The sequence below is a fragment of the Plectrocnemia conspersa genome, unplaced genomic scaffold (assembly GCF_051122295.1).
Source record: "Plectrocnemia conspersa isolate PC_06_02 unplaced genomic scaffold, ASM5112229v1 ptg000011l, whole genome shotgun sequence".
NCBI classification, from domain to species: Eukaryota; Metazoa; Arthropoda; class Insecta; order Trichoptera; family Polycentropodidae; genus Plectrocnemia; species Plectrocnemia conspersa.
Window position 1 is genome coordinate 21,580,599 of NW_028277175.1, and position 15,264 is coordinate 21,595,862.

The window sequence follows — 15,264 nt, forward strand, 5'->3', positions numbered from 1 at the left end:
ATTACACTTCAAAAATAAAGGCATTTAAAGAATATATTGTAAAACTGTGGACTTGCATCATTATTTTAGAGTAACACTGAATCTAAGAACTTAGGGCAAGTTGAAATACTTTATCTTCACGATCGTGGTTCTTAAAATATTCTTCTGGCTAATATCGCATTGATTTTATCAAAGCTTATTAATATAATTTTTTGTAGCAGAAGCAAGTTTTCATAATTTTTAGAGAAGGGTTTTGTTATGCCCCTAAAATTTTACTAATCTTCTATTTCCTTTTTAGAATCTAAAAAAAATGTTCTTTATTTAATACTTGAAAATATCCTCTCCCAAACAATATTCAGGAATATTTAAAAATTGTTTATAGTTTATGGTTTCTATTTGCAGACAAAAAAATGTAATTTTATTTTAACACCTCATGCTTGGGGTTTTTTAATAAAAAAATAACCAAAAACAATGTTTTAATATAATATATTATAATTCTTTTTATATATATAATTCGTTCTGTTTTCGAGGAATATGTTTCGTCTTCTGCTCAGTCTCTTCCTTCTTCATGTTCTTGGTCTTCAGTACTGACCATCAAAGAAACTGAGCACTCAACTGAGCTTAAATACGGATTTATTAAATTAAAGACAAGGCGTTCTTCTGGACTTGATTTAATTCCCGATTTTATTTTTAAGGGTTGCGAAGTCAGTCTCGCTGCTCCTCTAAAATGTATTTATGATCTGATTCTCAAGACATCATCATTTCCTGATCTATGGAAATGCACAAAAGTCACCCCTATTCATAAAAAGGGTGACAAATTATATATAAAGAATTATAGACCAGTCGCAGTGTTGTCAGCTCCTGCTAAATTATTTGAAATAATTATTCATAAATATCTCTATAATCACTTTCGGCAAGTTTTGTTAGACCAACAGCACGGGTTTCGTCCTGCCCGTTCCACTGTTACTAACCTTCTGTCGTTCACCAAAACGGTGACAACTTCTCTCGATGCGGGAATTCAAGTAGACGTCGTGTATACAGATTTTGAAAAAGCCTTTGACAAAGTTTGTCATAGGTTATTTTAAAAAAAATTGTCGAACCTCGGTTGCTCGGATAATTTAACTTGGTTATTCTCGAGCTATTTAAGTAATCGTAGACAGTTTGTAACCTATGGTGGACGATTCTCAAAAGAATATTTTACCCCTTCGGGGGTTCCTCAAGGATCCAATCTGGGCCCTCTGCTTTTTGTGTTATTTATTAATGACATAAATACAGCAATTACAAAATCAAGTTTTCTTCTGTACGCAGATTATTTAAAATTATATAAATGCATGACTCCTTCTCTCTACAAAGTGATTTAGACTCTCTATGGAGATGGGCTTCCGTTAACCGTCTGCCCTTTAGTGTCGGAAAGTGCCATACTGTGTCATTTTCTCGATCCCATTCGCCATCAGCTTATTTCTACCATCTCGGTGGTAACATTTTGACTAGAGAAACTTCCATTAAAGATCTCGGAATCACTTTCGAGAGCAAATGGAGGTTCTCTCTACACATACACGACGTCTGTGATAAATCTTCCAAGATGCTCGGCTTTGTTATGAGGAATGCCTTTCACTTTGACGATCCGTCAGTTATTCGCATCCTCTATGACACCTCAGTTCGTAGCATTCTTGAATCGGGATATATAATTTGGAATCCCCGAATAGCCAAATATTCCCTTTTGTGGAAAAAATTAAAAAAAGGTATTTAAGATACCTTTACAAAAGGACATTTGGTTATTATCCGTACCTATATCCCAGCGCCTTTCTTTTAGAAGCGTTGGGATACGATTCGCTGAGATCTCGCAGAAAGTTGTATGTCACTAAGCATTTTTTCAAATTACTAAAAGGTGCTGTCGACAATGCAGCTATTCTCGAGGAATTCCAGTTTTGGGTTCCGGAACATTTTCGAGAATCACGATCGCGTCTTTTTTTGATGGCCGTTAGGACTAGGACGTCCGCACTTGCCGACTCGCCATAGCTGTGGCCACCCGGCTCCTTAATACGCTGGCATTACATATTGACCTGTTTAATGATAGCTACGAGGATCTGATCCAGTTTGTATCATTTAATTTTGATATTTTATATTTTTTTGTTATGTTTATTATTTTAAAGTATTGTTCTATTTATGTATATATACGTTTTTTTGTTTTGTAAATTTAAAATTTGTCTTCGATCATCGTGGCGCATTGGGGTAATCTGTCAGGCCACGATGGTATTAATTTAATCTAAAATAAATAAATTATTTTTTACATAATTTTAAAAGAAAAATAGTTGAAAAATAAAACACAGAGTAATGAAAAATGCAAAAAATACTTAATTCGAAAACAAATTTTGTTTTCGAAACACGCGAGCGTCACTCGGGCTGGTGCGAATCGACACATGCACCGCGCGCGAGTTTATCTCGTTCAAAAGCATTAATTGGTTAAATATACTATACGTTGATATGCACATATTGTTATATGCTATTGGAAAATTGTAAGTGGCATTTTTTATGCGTAAGATAGCACATATAGTATCGTACTAGTTAAAAAATCAATGGAGAGTAAAAGAGAGTTATTTACAAATCTTTTCGCTAAGTTGTTACTCGTTTGTGTTGTAAATTATCAAAAAATCACAATATTTTTGTTTTATTTCGGTGCTGTCTTCATCTCGACAATATATTATATCGTTCTTATTTCTGCAAAAAAATATTAAAACAATGAAAGCTCGACAATGAATAGTATTAAGGCGGATGATTTATAGTCCTGAAACAAGCCTTTGTTCATCCGATTCACATATAATAGATATATATTTATGCATGTATATCTCAGTAAGTGAATTTCGCCATTGCGCAGTAGTATGTACTATTAATCAGATTCGTTTCCGCTACGTTTGCAAAAGCGAATTTTAAATTTGGTTAGCGAAACGTCTGAAGCGCTGCCGCGCGTTTAATAAATTATTTATTATCAAAAATGGCGTCCTTTGTAATGCGCCATTAATTATAATAAGAAACGGATCGATACTAACGTTCTTGTGTGGTAGGTATGTTTGCGTGATTCAACTTCGATTTACATATTGTTAAATTTTAATGTGTATTATTAACATTTTTGCCGTATGAGTTGCTTTACTGTGATATCTGCAAATGTGGTTAAACTGCGTGCGGATCAATAGAAGCCAATTAAACTTAGGAAATGTTGGGTCAAAGATCTGAACTCCCTTTAGAATATAACGCTTACCTAGGTATGTGAATTTATAGCAATCGGCGACAGGAAGTCTCGAGAAACTCTAACAAGCTCGTGTACTCAAAGTCATTATACGTATTTCATGTGAACTACAAAGTAGTTGTAATAGGAGCTTACAACTGAACCTTGATCGTTTGAAAAATTATTCTTGTGCTATATTTACATCGACATAATGAGTTCTAACGGAGTCCTTTGAGCTATTTTTAGCTTTAATCAAAAATATATTTTATCGTTTCAGGTTATTTTGGTGAAATGGAACGAACCATATCAAAAGCTGGCTTCGTGCGATAGCTCAGGAGTGATTTTCGTCTGGATCAAATACGAAGGACGGTGGAGCATAGAGCTTATAAACGATAGAAACACCCCAGTTACTCACTTCTCATGGTCACACGATGGACGAATGGCGCTAATTTGCTATCAGGTATGCCTTTAAAAATATTTTATATTGTTGAACGATTCATTTATTAAATTATCTTTAGGATGGTTTCGTCCTCGTGGGCTCCGTAGCCGGTCAACGATATTGGTCCTCCATGCTGAACCTCGAATCTACGATAACCTGTGGCATTTGGACGCCAGACGATCAACAGGTCTATTTTGGAACGACCTCAGGTCAAATTATAGTGATGGATGTCCACGGAGCGATGGTATCACAGGTTTGTTAGAATAATTTTTCAATCAAATCGAATGCAAAGTTGATTGCAATTTTTATTATCGATTCAGGTGCAACTAGGTTCGGAAGTCGGCATCACGAACATGGCGTGGAGTTGCGAAAAGTTCAAGATGGAAGAAGGCGAAGACACCGAACCGGGTGTGACCAACGCTTCTGAGAGATCTTTCGTTTTAGCTTGCAGCTTTCAGAACGGATACATCTACCTGCTGAAAAACTATGACGATGTTTCGCCCATACACGTCCATACAGAATTCGACGGAAGATACATGGCGATGGAGTGGTCCAACTCTAGAGAGCTTTTGGCCGTAGCTGGCGTGCTTTTGGAAGAAGAAGGGAAAATTCTAGACCCGCCCGTTTATCAAAATATGATTAAGTTTTATTCGGACTGCGGCATTCTACTGTATTGCACGGAAGTTCCCGGTACTCAGGTATGAACTCAGTCGGTTATTTGGGTTAGAAAGATTTCAACCGAATATATGTTTCAGATGCCAGTTTCCGCGATGACTTGGGGTCACAACGATCGCAGGGTTTTCGTGGCGACGGGGTGTGGGGTGCAAGTGGCTAGGGCTTGGAGACGATTAGGTTCTTTACAATTGCTGGCACGGCTGAGGGTTAGAGCTGCTCTGAGAAGACACGCTCATCTGGCAGCTTTGCCGTTACCACCGCGCATGGCTGCCTTAGTTGCGACTCTCTTCACGCACACTATATCAGTAAGCTCTCAAATATCAAATCTAACTATTAGATACTATTTTGATAGCATAATAAAAGCATACGTGTATTAGTGTTGTGTTCCAGAAGCATCGGCTGTGCGCGAATTCGTAAGCAGGGCCGCCAGAATGGGTAGATTGCATTGCACCATGTTGAGGAGAAGCGGAGATAGCAATAATACGGCTGGAAACGCCGGAGGAGCCGGTGTTAGTTATACACTTTACTTAGAACATTTAGGCGGATTAGTTCCTTTGTTGAAAGGCAGAAGGATCAGCAAGATTAGACCTGAGTTTGTAATATACGATCCACAGTATGAAGGTGAATAGTCATAGAGGCATATATTAAATCTATAAATTATGTTGTTATATGTATATATTGTTTAACTTCAGGTGCTGACTCTGATGATATACATTGGTTCCGAGTGAGATCATCCGGTGAAGTAACTTGCAGTTCGAGCAGCAGTGGTAATTCTTCGGCTCATAGCAATTCAAGTTCCTCTTCACATGCAGCACCACATTATCCAATGACTGATTCGTCGGACAGTGATAAAGATGAGGGTATGTATTTAGTATTATATGATATAATAATAAGTATTAATCTTATTGTGTTAATATTAGGTTGTAGTGGATCTCCACGACTACAAAGGCGAAAGAAAGGAAGGCATAGAAGTACTAAAAGTCAGCCTCCAGTCGAAAAGGAAGTCGTGGAAAGTGTTGATGAGCTTACTTACATCGATTCTCTGCCAGAAGTAAATATTTTTTTATTAACGTATTGTACTGCCCGAGCTAAAATAGTGAGGTACCCTACTAATACATATTTATAATTCGAGAAAACATAGTTTATCTATGTTTAATACTTAGTAGGCCCTCTCTAAATTTTGATTCAGCTGCAAACCTTTATGACGTATACGGAGATAATTTTCTTCTATAATAGATCCATTAGTGAATTTAATTATTTTTTAATTCATGTGACCTCTTACATGGACATGATTCCTACCTTTACTGCTTCCGTGCAACCTCAGATCATAATGCTTTCATCTACATGCTTGACTGTATTTACGACGCAATAAGCATGATATTCTTTACCGATTCTTTGACGTATGTACGTTCATGCGTAAAGTATGATCCAACTTCAGTTCACGAACTTATTTAAAAAAACACACACGCAAATTTAAGGACATCTTCGGATTTTTTTATTAATCGAACATTTGATGTATTTAATTAATTATGAAAAATATTATAAATTAAATTTCGATGACTTTTTCGTAGACATAAAAAACCGTTAAGTCATATGATCTTGACGACCAGTTGACGTCACTAAAACGTGAAATAATGTGCACCAAAACATCCAACGTTGCATCAGATGTGTAGTAAGTTGCGCCATCTTGTTGGCTTCACATGTCTTCCACGTCAATATCTTCAATTTCGTGCCAAAAATAATCGGTTATCATGCGCATATAGCGCTCACCATTGACTGTTACAGCCTGACCTTCATCGTTTTCAAAAAAGTAAGGAGCAATGACGCCGCCTGACCACAATGCGCACCAAACAGTCACTTTTGGGCATGTAATGGTCTCTCGTGAATCACATGAAGATTTTCCTCGCCCCATATGCGGCAATTATGCTTATTCACACACCCAGAGAGGCAGAAATGTTGCCCATCAGAGAAGAAGATTTTCTTTAAAAATTCAGCATCAACTTCCTGCTGCTTTAACGCACAATCTGCGTAAATTCTTTGTTGTTTATGATCTCTGGGCTTCAGTTTTTTGTTATCAGAATTTTATACGAGTCCAGATTCTAAATGCGCCAAAGGGAGAAAAGCCCAAAAGCTGCGAACGCCGACGAATCGGCAATACCGGGTCTTCGGCCACACTTTAACTTATAGCAGTAATATTCTCTGTAATTAAATACTATGAATTTTAATGAAATCTAAATATTAAAAAAGACTACTCACTACCAATTTTCGCCCCCCCCCCCCTGGAAACGACTGAAATAACGTCCCTGATTCTAAGAATTATCCCTCAAAGAAAAAATTTAAAAACTTCTGTCTATATTAATTTTCTTCCAGTACCATCCGGTATTTACTGACCCATTTTAATGTTTTGGATAATATTTGGTCAGGATATGCAGTTGTAAAGAATTATGCATTTTAATGGGTGCCTCACTATTATGACTATGTGTATTGTCTTCTCATATATTTAGTTTTTTTTTTTAGGATGTTCCGTTGGTAGAAGTAACTTCAAACATCTGGGGTACAAAGTTTAAAATTCACGGTTTGGCTAAAAATATACCAGCAAATCTTGGTCAAGTCACGTATAAAACTTCTTTGCTTCATCTCCAACCGAGACAAATGACTTTAGTTATGACCGAGTTGAGAGATAATTTACCGATAGGTCCAGATCCTAATTTTAATCCGAACATATTCTCCGAGGACGAAGAAGAAGTCTTTCAGCCAGCCGGAGAGCACCCGTCCCCTTCTCACAAAAGTAGAAATGCAAATTACGACAATCCTACAGTAATAGCGCCCATGTCTCCTAGAGGAAACATATTATCACGTGCCAAATCATCGCTCTTTCACCAAAACAACCAACAACAACAAAACGAAGCAACTTCAACGACGAGCAACAACAACAATCTGATGCCCGCATTGGCTAGAGCCGAGTCGTACGAAGATGAATTCCCATATATAGACTTGGCAGAGATGGTTAGTTATTGTGAATCTTTAAGAGTTAACGGAACGTCAAAGACCGCTATGAATCAAGCTGGATATAGTAGAAGTCAGATCAGAGAAGGAAATGATTCAATTTTACCGCTCAACACGCAGCATTATTCCAGTAGTTCCGTCAGAAGTCATTCCAGTCCTATCAGCAACGGGAATTACAGTCCAAGCTGCGGCATAATTAGAAGCGGTCCGTCATCAAGCTCTCAGCGGAGCGGTTCTTCGCACTGTCCGGGCAGACATGCCATATCACCTTTGTGCTGCGAAGGTTCCGTTCCGACACTACAATCGCCTAAGAATGCAGTGGCTCCTAGTGATATAATATTTGACCGTCCTCCTGCGCAAACTATGATGTCTTATCATAGTTCCGGCTCAGACTTTTCTCAAAATATACAGCAAGTAAAATCTAGCATATCAAATTCAGAATGTCACAATCATCAATCGTCGTTCAGTTTGTCATTAGATCATAATAGACAGGTGTTAATCAAGAAAATGGAGTCACACATAGAGAATAGGATCATGAACGGAAATAAGTCGGACCCAACGTCGACTCAAGCTAATGTACACATTCAAAATCAAAAAAGTACAAATACATTGCATCACGAAACATATCCTTCAATATTTAAACATTGCAATATAAAAGAAAAATCACCTTCGCCGTCATATGATTATAAAAAAGACGATTTGAAATACATAGACGAAGAGTCCATAGGAACGTTTCCTTCTGAAGTTTCCGTCGAGAGTTCCTGTAGTCGTAAAATAACGTCAGGCTTGCCCGTCGGAAGCGCACCCATCGCCGATAAAATGATCAGGAGCTGCAGCGTCGGATACCTAGACGTGGTACAATCTCAGTTAGTTCCCTGCGAAGTGACGCTTGCCATGCTGCGCAAAGAAGCACCTAAAAGACTGGTTTTGGTCAATAAGAAGAAGCAAAACTGTAATAGGCGTAACATGAAAAAGCACAACGTTCAGAGTGCCAATTTCAAATTGCACGAGAGTAGAACTCCGAATTTGAAGGGTTGCGGAAAATCAAAGAGCTTGGATTCGAGCGACATGTTTTTGATAACGCACACCTTGAACGACATTACACCGTTGCCTACTAACATAGAAGAAAGCTGTAAAACTTTAGTAGAAGAGAACAAATACGAAACTATAGACGTAGTTAAGTCACCTACGGATAAGAGTAACGAAGATTGTAGTAATATTTCCAATAATAACGTTAGTATAAGTAGGCCTAGTAAGAGTAGTAAAGAATTTCCTAAACTTAGTTTCTTTACAAATTCTAAAACTCCTTTGAAGAGCAGAAGAAAGAAAGATTTGCCCGTGTGTAGTTTGTGCAAGTGCATCACGCCTTCGTCGGCTGCGAGTACTTTGCAAAATGCTGAGAATTACGTGTGCTGTGCTTGTTTGAATCCGACCGTATCTAGTACTCCGAGCAAAAGATCTAAAGGCGGTTTTAGAGAGACTAAGTATTCATCAGGATCGGATAAAAGCAGAAGTTCCAGTCCAAAACCTGGTAGCAATGCGAGCGAGATCGAAATAGGTAATATTTAATATAATATTTTAAATGAAGAATAAGTAATGTTTTTTTATGTGGCAAATAGAACGTGCAACGACTCCAAGCCCGGTTGAGCAAAGAGGCGGAACGACTCTATCGGGAGCAGCTCTAGCAACTTTAGAACAATTGTTGTATAGAGTGAGAGATAGAGGAGGTTTAAGCGGCACCGATACTCCTCCTTCTTCTCCAGCGCCCAGATCAAGATTACCGAGATCTTCGCCAGCGAGTCCGGCACCATCTAAGAAGAACAAACGGACTGCTTCAGCTTCTCCCATTAGGTTTCTATTTTTGTTTATTACATATAAATACTAATAATAATTTTAGGAAACCGATTGATTTTAGGAAACATATACTCAATTCGCCATTACTGGGGAGGCGTAGAAATAAGAGTAAAAATCAAGAGAGCTCGGACGACGAAATGGGTACGTTTTCCGGAGACGATGTCATCAATGGAAAGAATTACAGGGATCTAGAAACGTTCCAGAAGGCGCAGTTGCGGCAGAAGGTAATATAAGAACAAGAAAATGTGTTTCTATTGGTTCACTATTGATAAATATTTTTTTATTATAGCTCAAGCGGGGTAAGATAGAACCGATAGGCAACGGAAGCGGTTGGAATTCGCAGCCAAGTGCGCCTGTACGAAGGGAATTTGTGATGCACAATAAAGCGCCCATGTGGAACGAGAGTAGTCAAGTGTACCAGCTGGACTTTGGCGGTAGAGTGACGCAGGAGTCGGCTAAAAATTTCCAGATAGAATTCAGGGGCAAACAGGTATTTAGATAGTATAATAAAAATTGTCGATGAAATCTATCTATACATTCAAGAGCTTATGCCAGTTGTAGCACATTTATTTAACTAAGTTGTCAAAATAACGGATAAAGAAAAAGCTACCAGTTCTTTAGTTAAGATTTAAGTCAATTACCACAGCACAAATTAACTCTCAAGGTTGGTAGTCCTATTACACTACTGAAAAAATGTAATCGGTTAAAACTTGTACGGTTGGTTACAATACCATTTCTTAAATAGCAAAATACCATTGATTCAATTCCCTATTTGTTGTTGCTTAATCCTAAGTCACAAATACAGTCGCGCAATATGACAGGAATTTAATAAAATACTTTCCTCGTGCATCTAAATTAAAGGATAAAATATAACCGGGAACACTAAACTAGTGTTTTAAAGATGTTATGATTTTAAAATAAAAGTACGTATATTATTATAATAATTTGTTTACAAGTTTATTTTATATTAAAAAAAATATTTATACATATACTAAGAGTCAGATCATCAATTCTTGTTCTCTGCTGCTAGATTTATTTATGCACCGTTACTACTAAAAAGCAACTGCGTTCCAAGAAAAATAATTGGTGATCAGACCTTTATTTATTACTATTGTTTTTTTTACAAAGTGTATTTTCAATTTTTTAGGTGATGCAATTTGGAAGGATAGATGGAAATGCTTACACTCTCGATTTCCAATATCCTTTCTCCGCACTGCAAGCGTTTGCCGTCGCTCTCGCCAACGTCACACAGCGTCTGAAATAATTTATTATCTATATTAAAAATTAATATACTTATAGACTTAAGTTGAATTTTGAGATATAGAATCGACTCTCGAGCCTAAAGATCAACATCAATTTTTTCTATTCTTCAACATGTTAACGAAATGTTCCGACTTGGAATTGAGTATAGAATAAATAATGATATTCTACGAAGATTGAGTTTGTTATATACATACATATTGTGTTTAGGTGAATTTTTTTATACAATTTTAATTGATTTCTATGTATATATAAAGTGCATAAATTATTGTTTTATTTAATAACCAGAATTGAATGTTGTTCATTGTGTTTGTGTGAATAAAAAGCTTTATATTACAGTTATAAATTAACCATTAATATTAACGAAGCCAAGGACATTATATGGCTGAATGTTTATTTTTTATTAATTTTCGTTATTGAATGTTGCATGGTTTTAACGTATCTAAATATTGTTGTTTATTCGTATCTGGATGCAAAATATTATATAAACTGGAATCCTACTATAAACGCTTTATGAATTGATTGCACTTTTATCTTATTAAATAAATAATATTGAGAATATAAAAAATATATAAATATTTTATATAATTAAAAATCGTACCAATCAAAATGCCGTATACGTGTCCTGGCATTGTGTAAATTATTAGCGTAATTATTGTAAATGTAAATAATATAGTGAAAAAGAATAAAAATACTTTCATAAGCGTAATTCCAAAGACTATCGTTGAAGATCAGCAATCGATTGATATTTATACAAGTTTTGTTTATGTTATTGAATGTTTTCCTCTAGACGGTAATAATACGTAACGTAAAGTTACTCCCTTCACATATCACAAGTTTTTATTTTAAGTTTTTAATCGGTGCCTGATCACTTTATTCGTTTACTGTTATGATATTGTTGTTGAATATTTTGCATCTTTTATTTATTTATATTATTTTATTGTTAGATTGAAAACAATGTCTCCTAGCATGTATAGTTTTGTATGTGATAGAATTATTATTAAAACAAATATATATTATATAGAACTTTTTGTATTGTTGTAACGTGACTAGTTAACATAAAAAATGTGTAGAAATTATTTCATCGATGTTACATGATGATGCGAATACATAAATTTATATTTAATCCACATACACATATCTATGTGTCGTCTTTTTGTGATAGTTTTATTAAAATATAAAATGAAATAGGACTGATTTTATTTGATCTCTATAGTAGATTAATTAAATTTTGTTGCATATTTAATTGATGTATTCATAATTAATTATATTTGGCAGTTTTTAATTTATTTATTATTAATAAATTGAACATTCAAACACATTTCATACGAAATATCATAATCGAACCGTCCACGACGTTGATAAGATTAATTTTGACGACTGACTTGGATTCTAAAGTACGAAATGTAAAATTGATACGATAATTTCCAAACTTGTCGTCTTTTTGTGTGAATCGTTTTATTTATACATTCCATCTATGTTTTACGACTGTTGTAGACAACCTATTAAAAATGGCCACATTTGAGTGTGTCAGCTTTTTTGCAGCGTTGTTTTTGTTATGAAAAAATATTGGCGGTTATTTTTAAAACACTTTTTAATAAATTCATATTAAAACATTTTTCTAAAAAAATGTGTTTTTATTTATAATAATTTGAACTGTGATGTAAATATGACCTTTATGTTTTACAATAAAATTTAATTTATTAAAAAAACAATAAATAACTGTGTAAAAATTTATTTCCATCAATTACTCAACGATGTTAATTTACGCAAAACACTTCATTATAACTCGCAATTATCAGTGATTCATTTAGTGTATAAAAATATTTGATTTATTAAAAACACATTATGCAATATAATGCCCATATATAAATAATAAAGCAAAACTTTACAAGTTTCATGAAATGGCATTGCTTTAAATATATTATAATGTTCCTGGCAATAGTCTGAACTAAAAGCAGCGATCGGGTAAATACGTATATAAAGACATAATAAATGTGTCGCACGATTGATGAAACCTTAACACGTAATTTTTATTTTATATAAAAATCAATTATCATCCTCGCTTTCACCCGGTACGTAATCGTCGTCTTCTTCGTCAGTTATGTCGAGGTCCTCCAGATCTTGGAACAAAGATTCGTCTACTTTGACAGCATCGCCTGAAAATTTTATTTTAATTTAATTTATGTATAATTAAAATTGTGGTGGATAATATAAAATTATTACCATCATCGAGGAATTTAAGGTCGGATTCATTCAGAGTAGTATCGCGCAAGAACAACTCTTTACCCGTGAGCTTTCTGTTTTCTTTGTACTCTTTCTCCCTTCTGGACGCAATGCCAGTTTCTAATTCAAAATTATTTTTCCATGCTAAAAATGTTTCGACCGAGACTCTGGTACCTTCGAATCGTTTCTGAAAATACAGTTTTATTATACAGAGGAGTAACTGTGGGTCTATTTTTTATCTAATATTATATTATAATAAAATTCGTATTATATAAGCATTAGAAACGCGGGGTTGGTGATACTTTTTTTACGTTTGTGTGATTAATTATTTTATAGTATTAAAAATACTAATGACGATTTATATATTCTACTTAAGGAATTAGTGAGTGAATTTTTTGTTAAATTATCATATATACATACATATTTTTCTTATATTGTCTAATTTTATACTCAGATTATTTTCGATATTTCACAAGTCATATTCAAAAAACACTACCTTCAAAATCAACATATTTTGTATATAACTAAAGATGTGTTATATTTTAAATAAATGTATATATTTTTCCAACTCTTTAAATGGTTATTGAAGTATTACACATTACAAAAAATAAAAAGCATTAATTAAAAATAACTATGAAATAAATTATAAAACTATTTTGAATAAACAGTAATTATGTAAAATACTACTAAAACCTGAAAAAGCATGGAATTAATCAACAATTTAATGAATTCGTAGTTAATTTTGTTGTGGCATATTCTTTCGATCGCGTCTATAGCGTTTTGTTTGCTTGGTGGGTTGTGCAATCGAATTTTCCAAGGTGAATCAATTGTCAGGATCACCCGTAATTATTGTCCCTCATATTTATTAAGAATTGGAGTTATTAAAAGAGGAATTATGCAGATATCATTAATATTACTGAAACAATATTCACTAAAACTATTAATTACTTAAATAAGATAGGATCAATGCCAAATTTATTTCATGAGCAGGTACCACATAGTCAAATATACACAATTTCAACTCTATCATTACAGTTACATACTCCAAAAAATCTAATAAGATATGTATTAAACAAAAACAAGGAGTCTGGTTCTGCCCTGAATCATCTGGATTGGTCAAAATATTGGAGACTAAGAGGGACGTTGGACTACTACTTCTGTTAGGACATCAAAACTTCTAGTCAGGAATTTGATCACAGAACTTCAACTTCGCTTCCGACTTGGAATGACGAATTGGGTTAATTTCAATACCTTAGCGAAATTAAAAAATATAGAAAAGTTTATTTAACAGTAGTTCAGTTGTTTTTGATTCGTGATTTTATTTTTATTTTAAAGCAAAAGCCAATTTCGAGTAATAATCCAGATTTGGTGTGAAGTTTTTGTTTAGAACCAGAATTTTAAATAAAAATAAATTAATGTCAAAAATAGAAATTAATATTGTATATATTTACTCTCTCCGCTTCTTCATCTGCTAGTTTTTTCTTGAGAGCTCCTTCTTCCATATCTTTCTTAATTTGATCGGATTTGGTCTCTAGCCATTCTTGACCGGCGGCCGCTAAAGTGAATACCATAACCATACCTAAATTTTCTTTCGCCTGCAATTCAATAAAATCGTCAAAGACAGCACATATAACTGTGCACACGACAAAGAATAAAACATTACTAGTTCAATTAAGTGTTGTCTTAATTGTTCCTTATCACTATCTTCTAAGTTTTCACTGTCTTCAACTTGTATATCGGGAGGCTCGTCTGGATAAGTACGCGTATGCGTAACTTCGAGACTGCATAGTAATCCCGGGTCTTCTTCGGCAGCTCTCAACTTAATTTTCAGTTTTCTTGGGTAATTTGCGTTGATCACTGTTTTAGTAAGTGAAGGAAACGTGTAAATGAAAGATTTTTTTTATAAATAAAGCGCATTTTAAAAATTGACTGACCCTCGATATCATCGCAGTATATGGATTCAAGCGTGTCCAATTCGCTGGCTTGTTCCTCTTCATAGTCCATGTTTGCAGCTTCAATCAGATGTCACGATCCATGCCGGCCGCAAACGGATGTTCGCGAACCTGACTCGTGCGTTCGTGAACATACGTATTGGATCTTTGATACCAGAGTATTATAAATATTTATTATCGTAAGCGATATATTAATTATTATGTGATATGAATTATAGTATATAAATATGAATATTTTTATATTATTAATTATGTGCTCATTTTTTTTTTGGTAATACATAAAGATGATATGGAAAAATAATTTTTGCTGTAATTGCAATTTTCTCAAAAACTGGTCGATTGAACACCGTCCCATTTAATCTCTTGAATGGATTATTGTATATTTCATCCAACAAGTCAAAAACATTAAGAGCGAGTTTATAAAGGTGTACTTTTTTATTTAATAATAATATTCTTTAAACCTTAAAAAATAGTAATGTAAAAATAATATATAATATTGCACTACAGTTACACTATGCTGAACGATAATAGAAAAATTACATACAGGAAAAAAGAAAAAATCAATTGTTAAAACAAAAAGCGCGATTTTTCATTTTTAAATCACTTAACAACACGATCTTGAAGAATTATGATTTACCCTCTGGGTTTAT

At 34.4% G+C, this 15,264-nt stretch overlaps 2 protein-coding genes across 3 annotated transcripts in view; one reads left to right on the forward strand and one right to left on the reverse strand.

The window, feature by feature from the left end:
• The window catches only part of Tusp (WD40 superfamily protein Tusp), a 44,737-nt gene extending 32,582 nt beyond the window's left edge, over positions 1 to 12,155 (forward strand). The window contains exons 3-14 of one of the 2 annotated variants that reach the window (XM_088196811.1): positions 3,480 to 3,662; positions 3,721 to 3,894; positions 3,962 to 4,339; positions 4,397 to 4,621; positions 4,694 to 4,937; positions 5,009 to 5,176; positions 5,237 to 5,367; positions 6,834 to 8,880; positions 8,942 to 9,173; positions 9,220 to 9,400; positions 9,466 to 9,666; positions 10,324 to 12,155. In XM_088196811.1, coding sequence (XP_088052937.1) covers positions 3,480 to 3,662; positions 3,721 to 3,894; positions 3,962 to 4,339; positions 4,397 to 4,621; positions 4,694 to 4,937; positions 5,009 to 5,176; positions 5,237 to 5,367; positions 6,834 to 8,880; positions 8,942 to 9,173; positions 9,220 to 9,400; positions 9,466 to 9,666; positions 10,324 to 10,440 — 4,281 coding nt within the window. In that variant the 3' untranslated portion in view covers positions 10,441 to 12,155. The remainder of the gene's footprint in view (positions 1 to 3,479; positions 3,663 to 3,720; positions 3,895 to 3,961; positions 4,340 to 4,396; positions 4,622 to 4,693; positions 4,938 to 5,008; positions 5,177 to 5,236; positions 5,368 to 6,833; positions 8,881 to 8,941; positions 9,174 to 9,219; positions 9,401 to 9,465; positions 9,667 to 10,323) is intronic. The other variant, XM_088196812.1, reaches the window with a different exon arrangement.
• LOC148229932 (RWD domain-containing protein 1) lies at positions 12,156 to 14,732 on the reverse strand. Its single transcript, XM_088196813.1, has 5 exons — positions 14,597 to 14,732; positions 14,326 to 14,519; positions 14,114 to 14,257; positions 12,663 to 12,849; positions 12,156 to 12,595 (listed from the first exon to the last, which is right to left on the reverse strand). The coding sequence occupies exons 1-5, from the start codon at positions 14,664 to 14,666 to the stop codon at positions 12,486 to 12,488; spliced, it is 705 nt and encodes a 234-aa protein (XP_088052939.1). The 5' UTR covers positions 14,667 to 14,732; the 3' UTR covers positions 12,156 to 12,485.
• Positions 14,733 to 15,264: the final 532 nt, after the last annotated feature.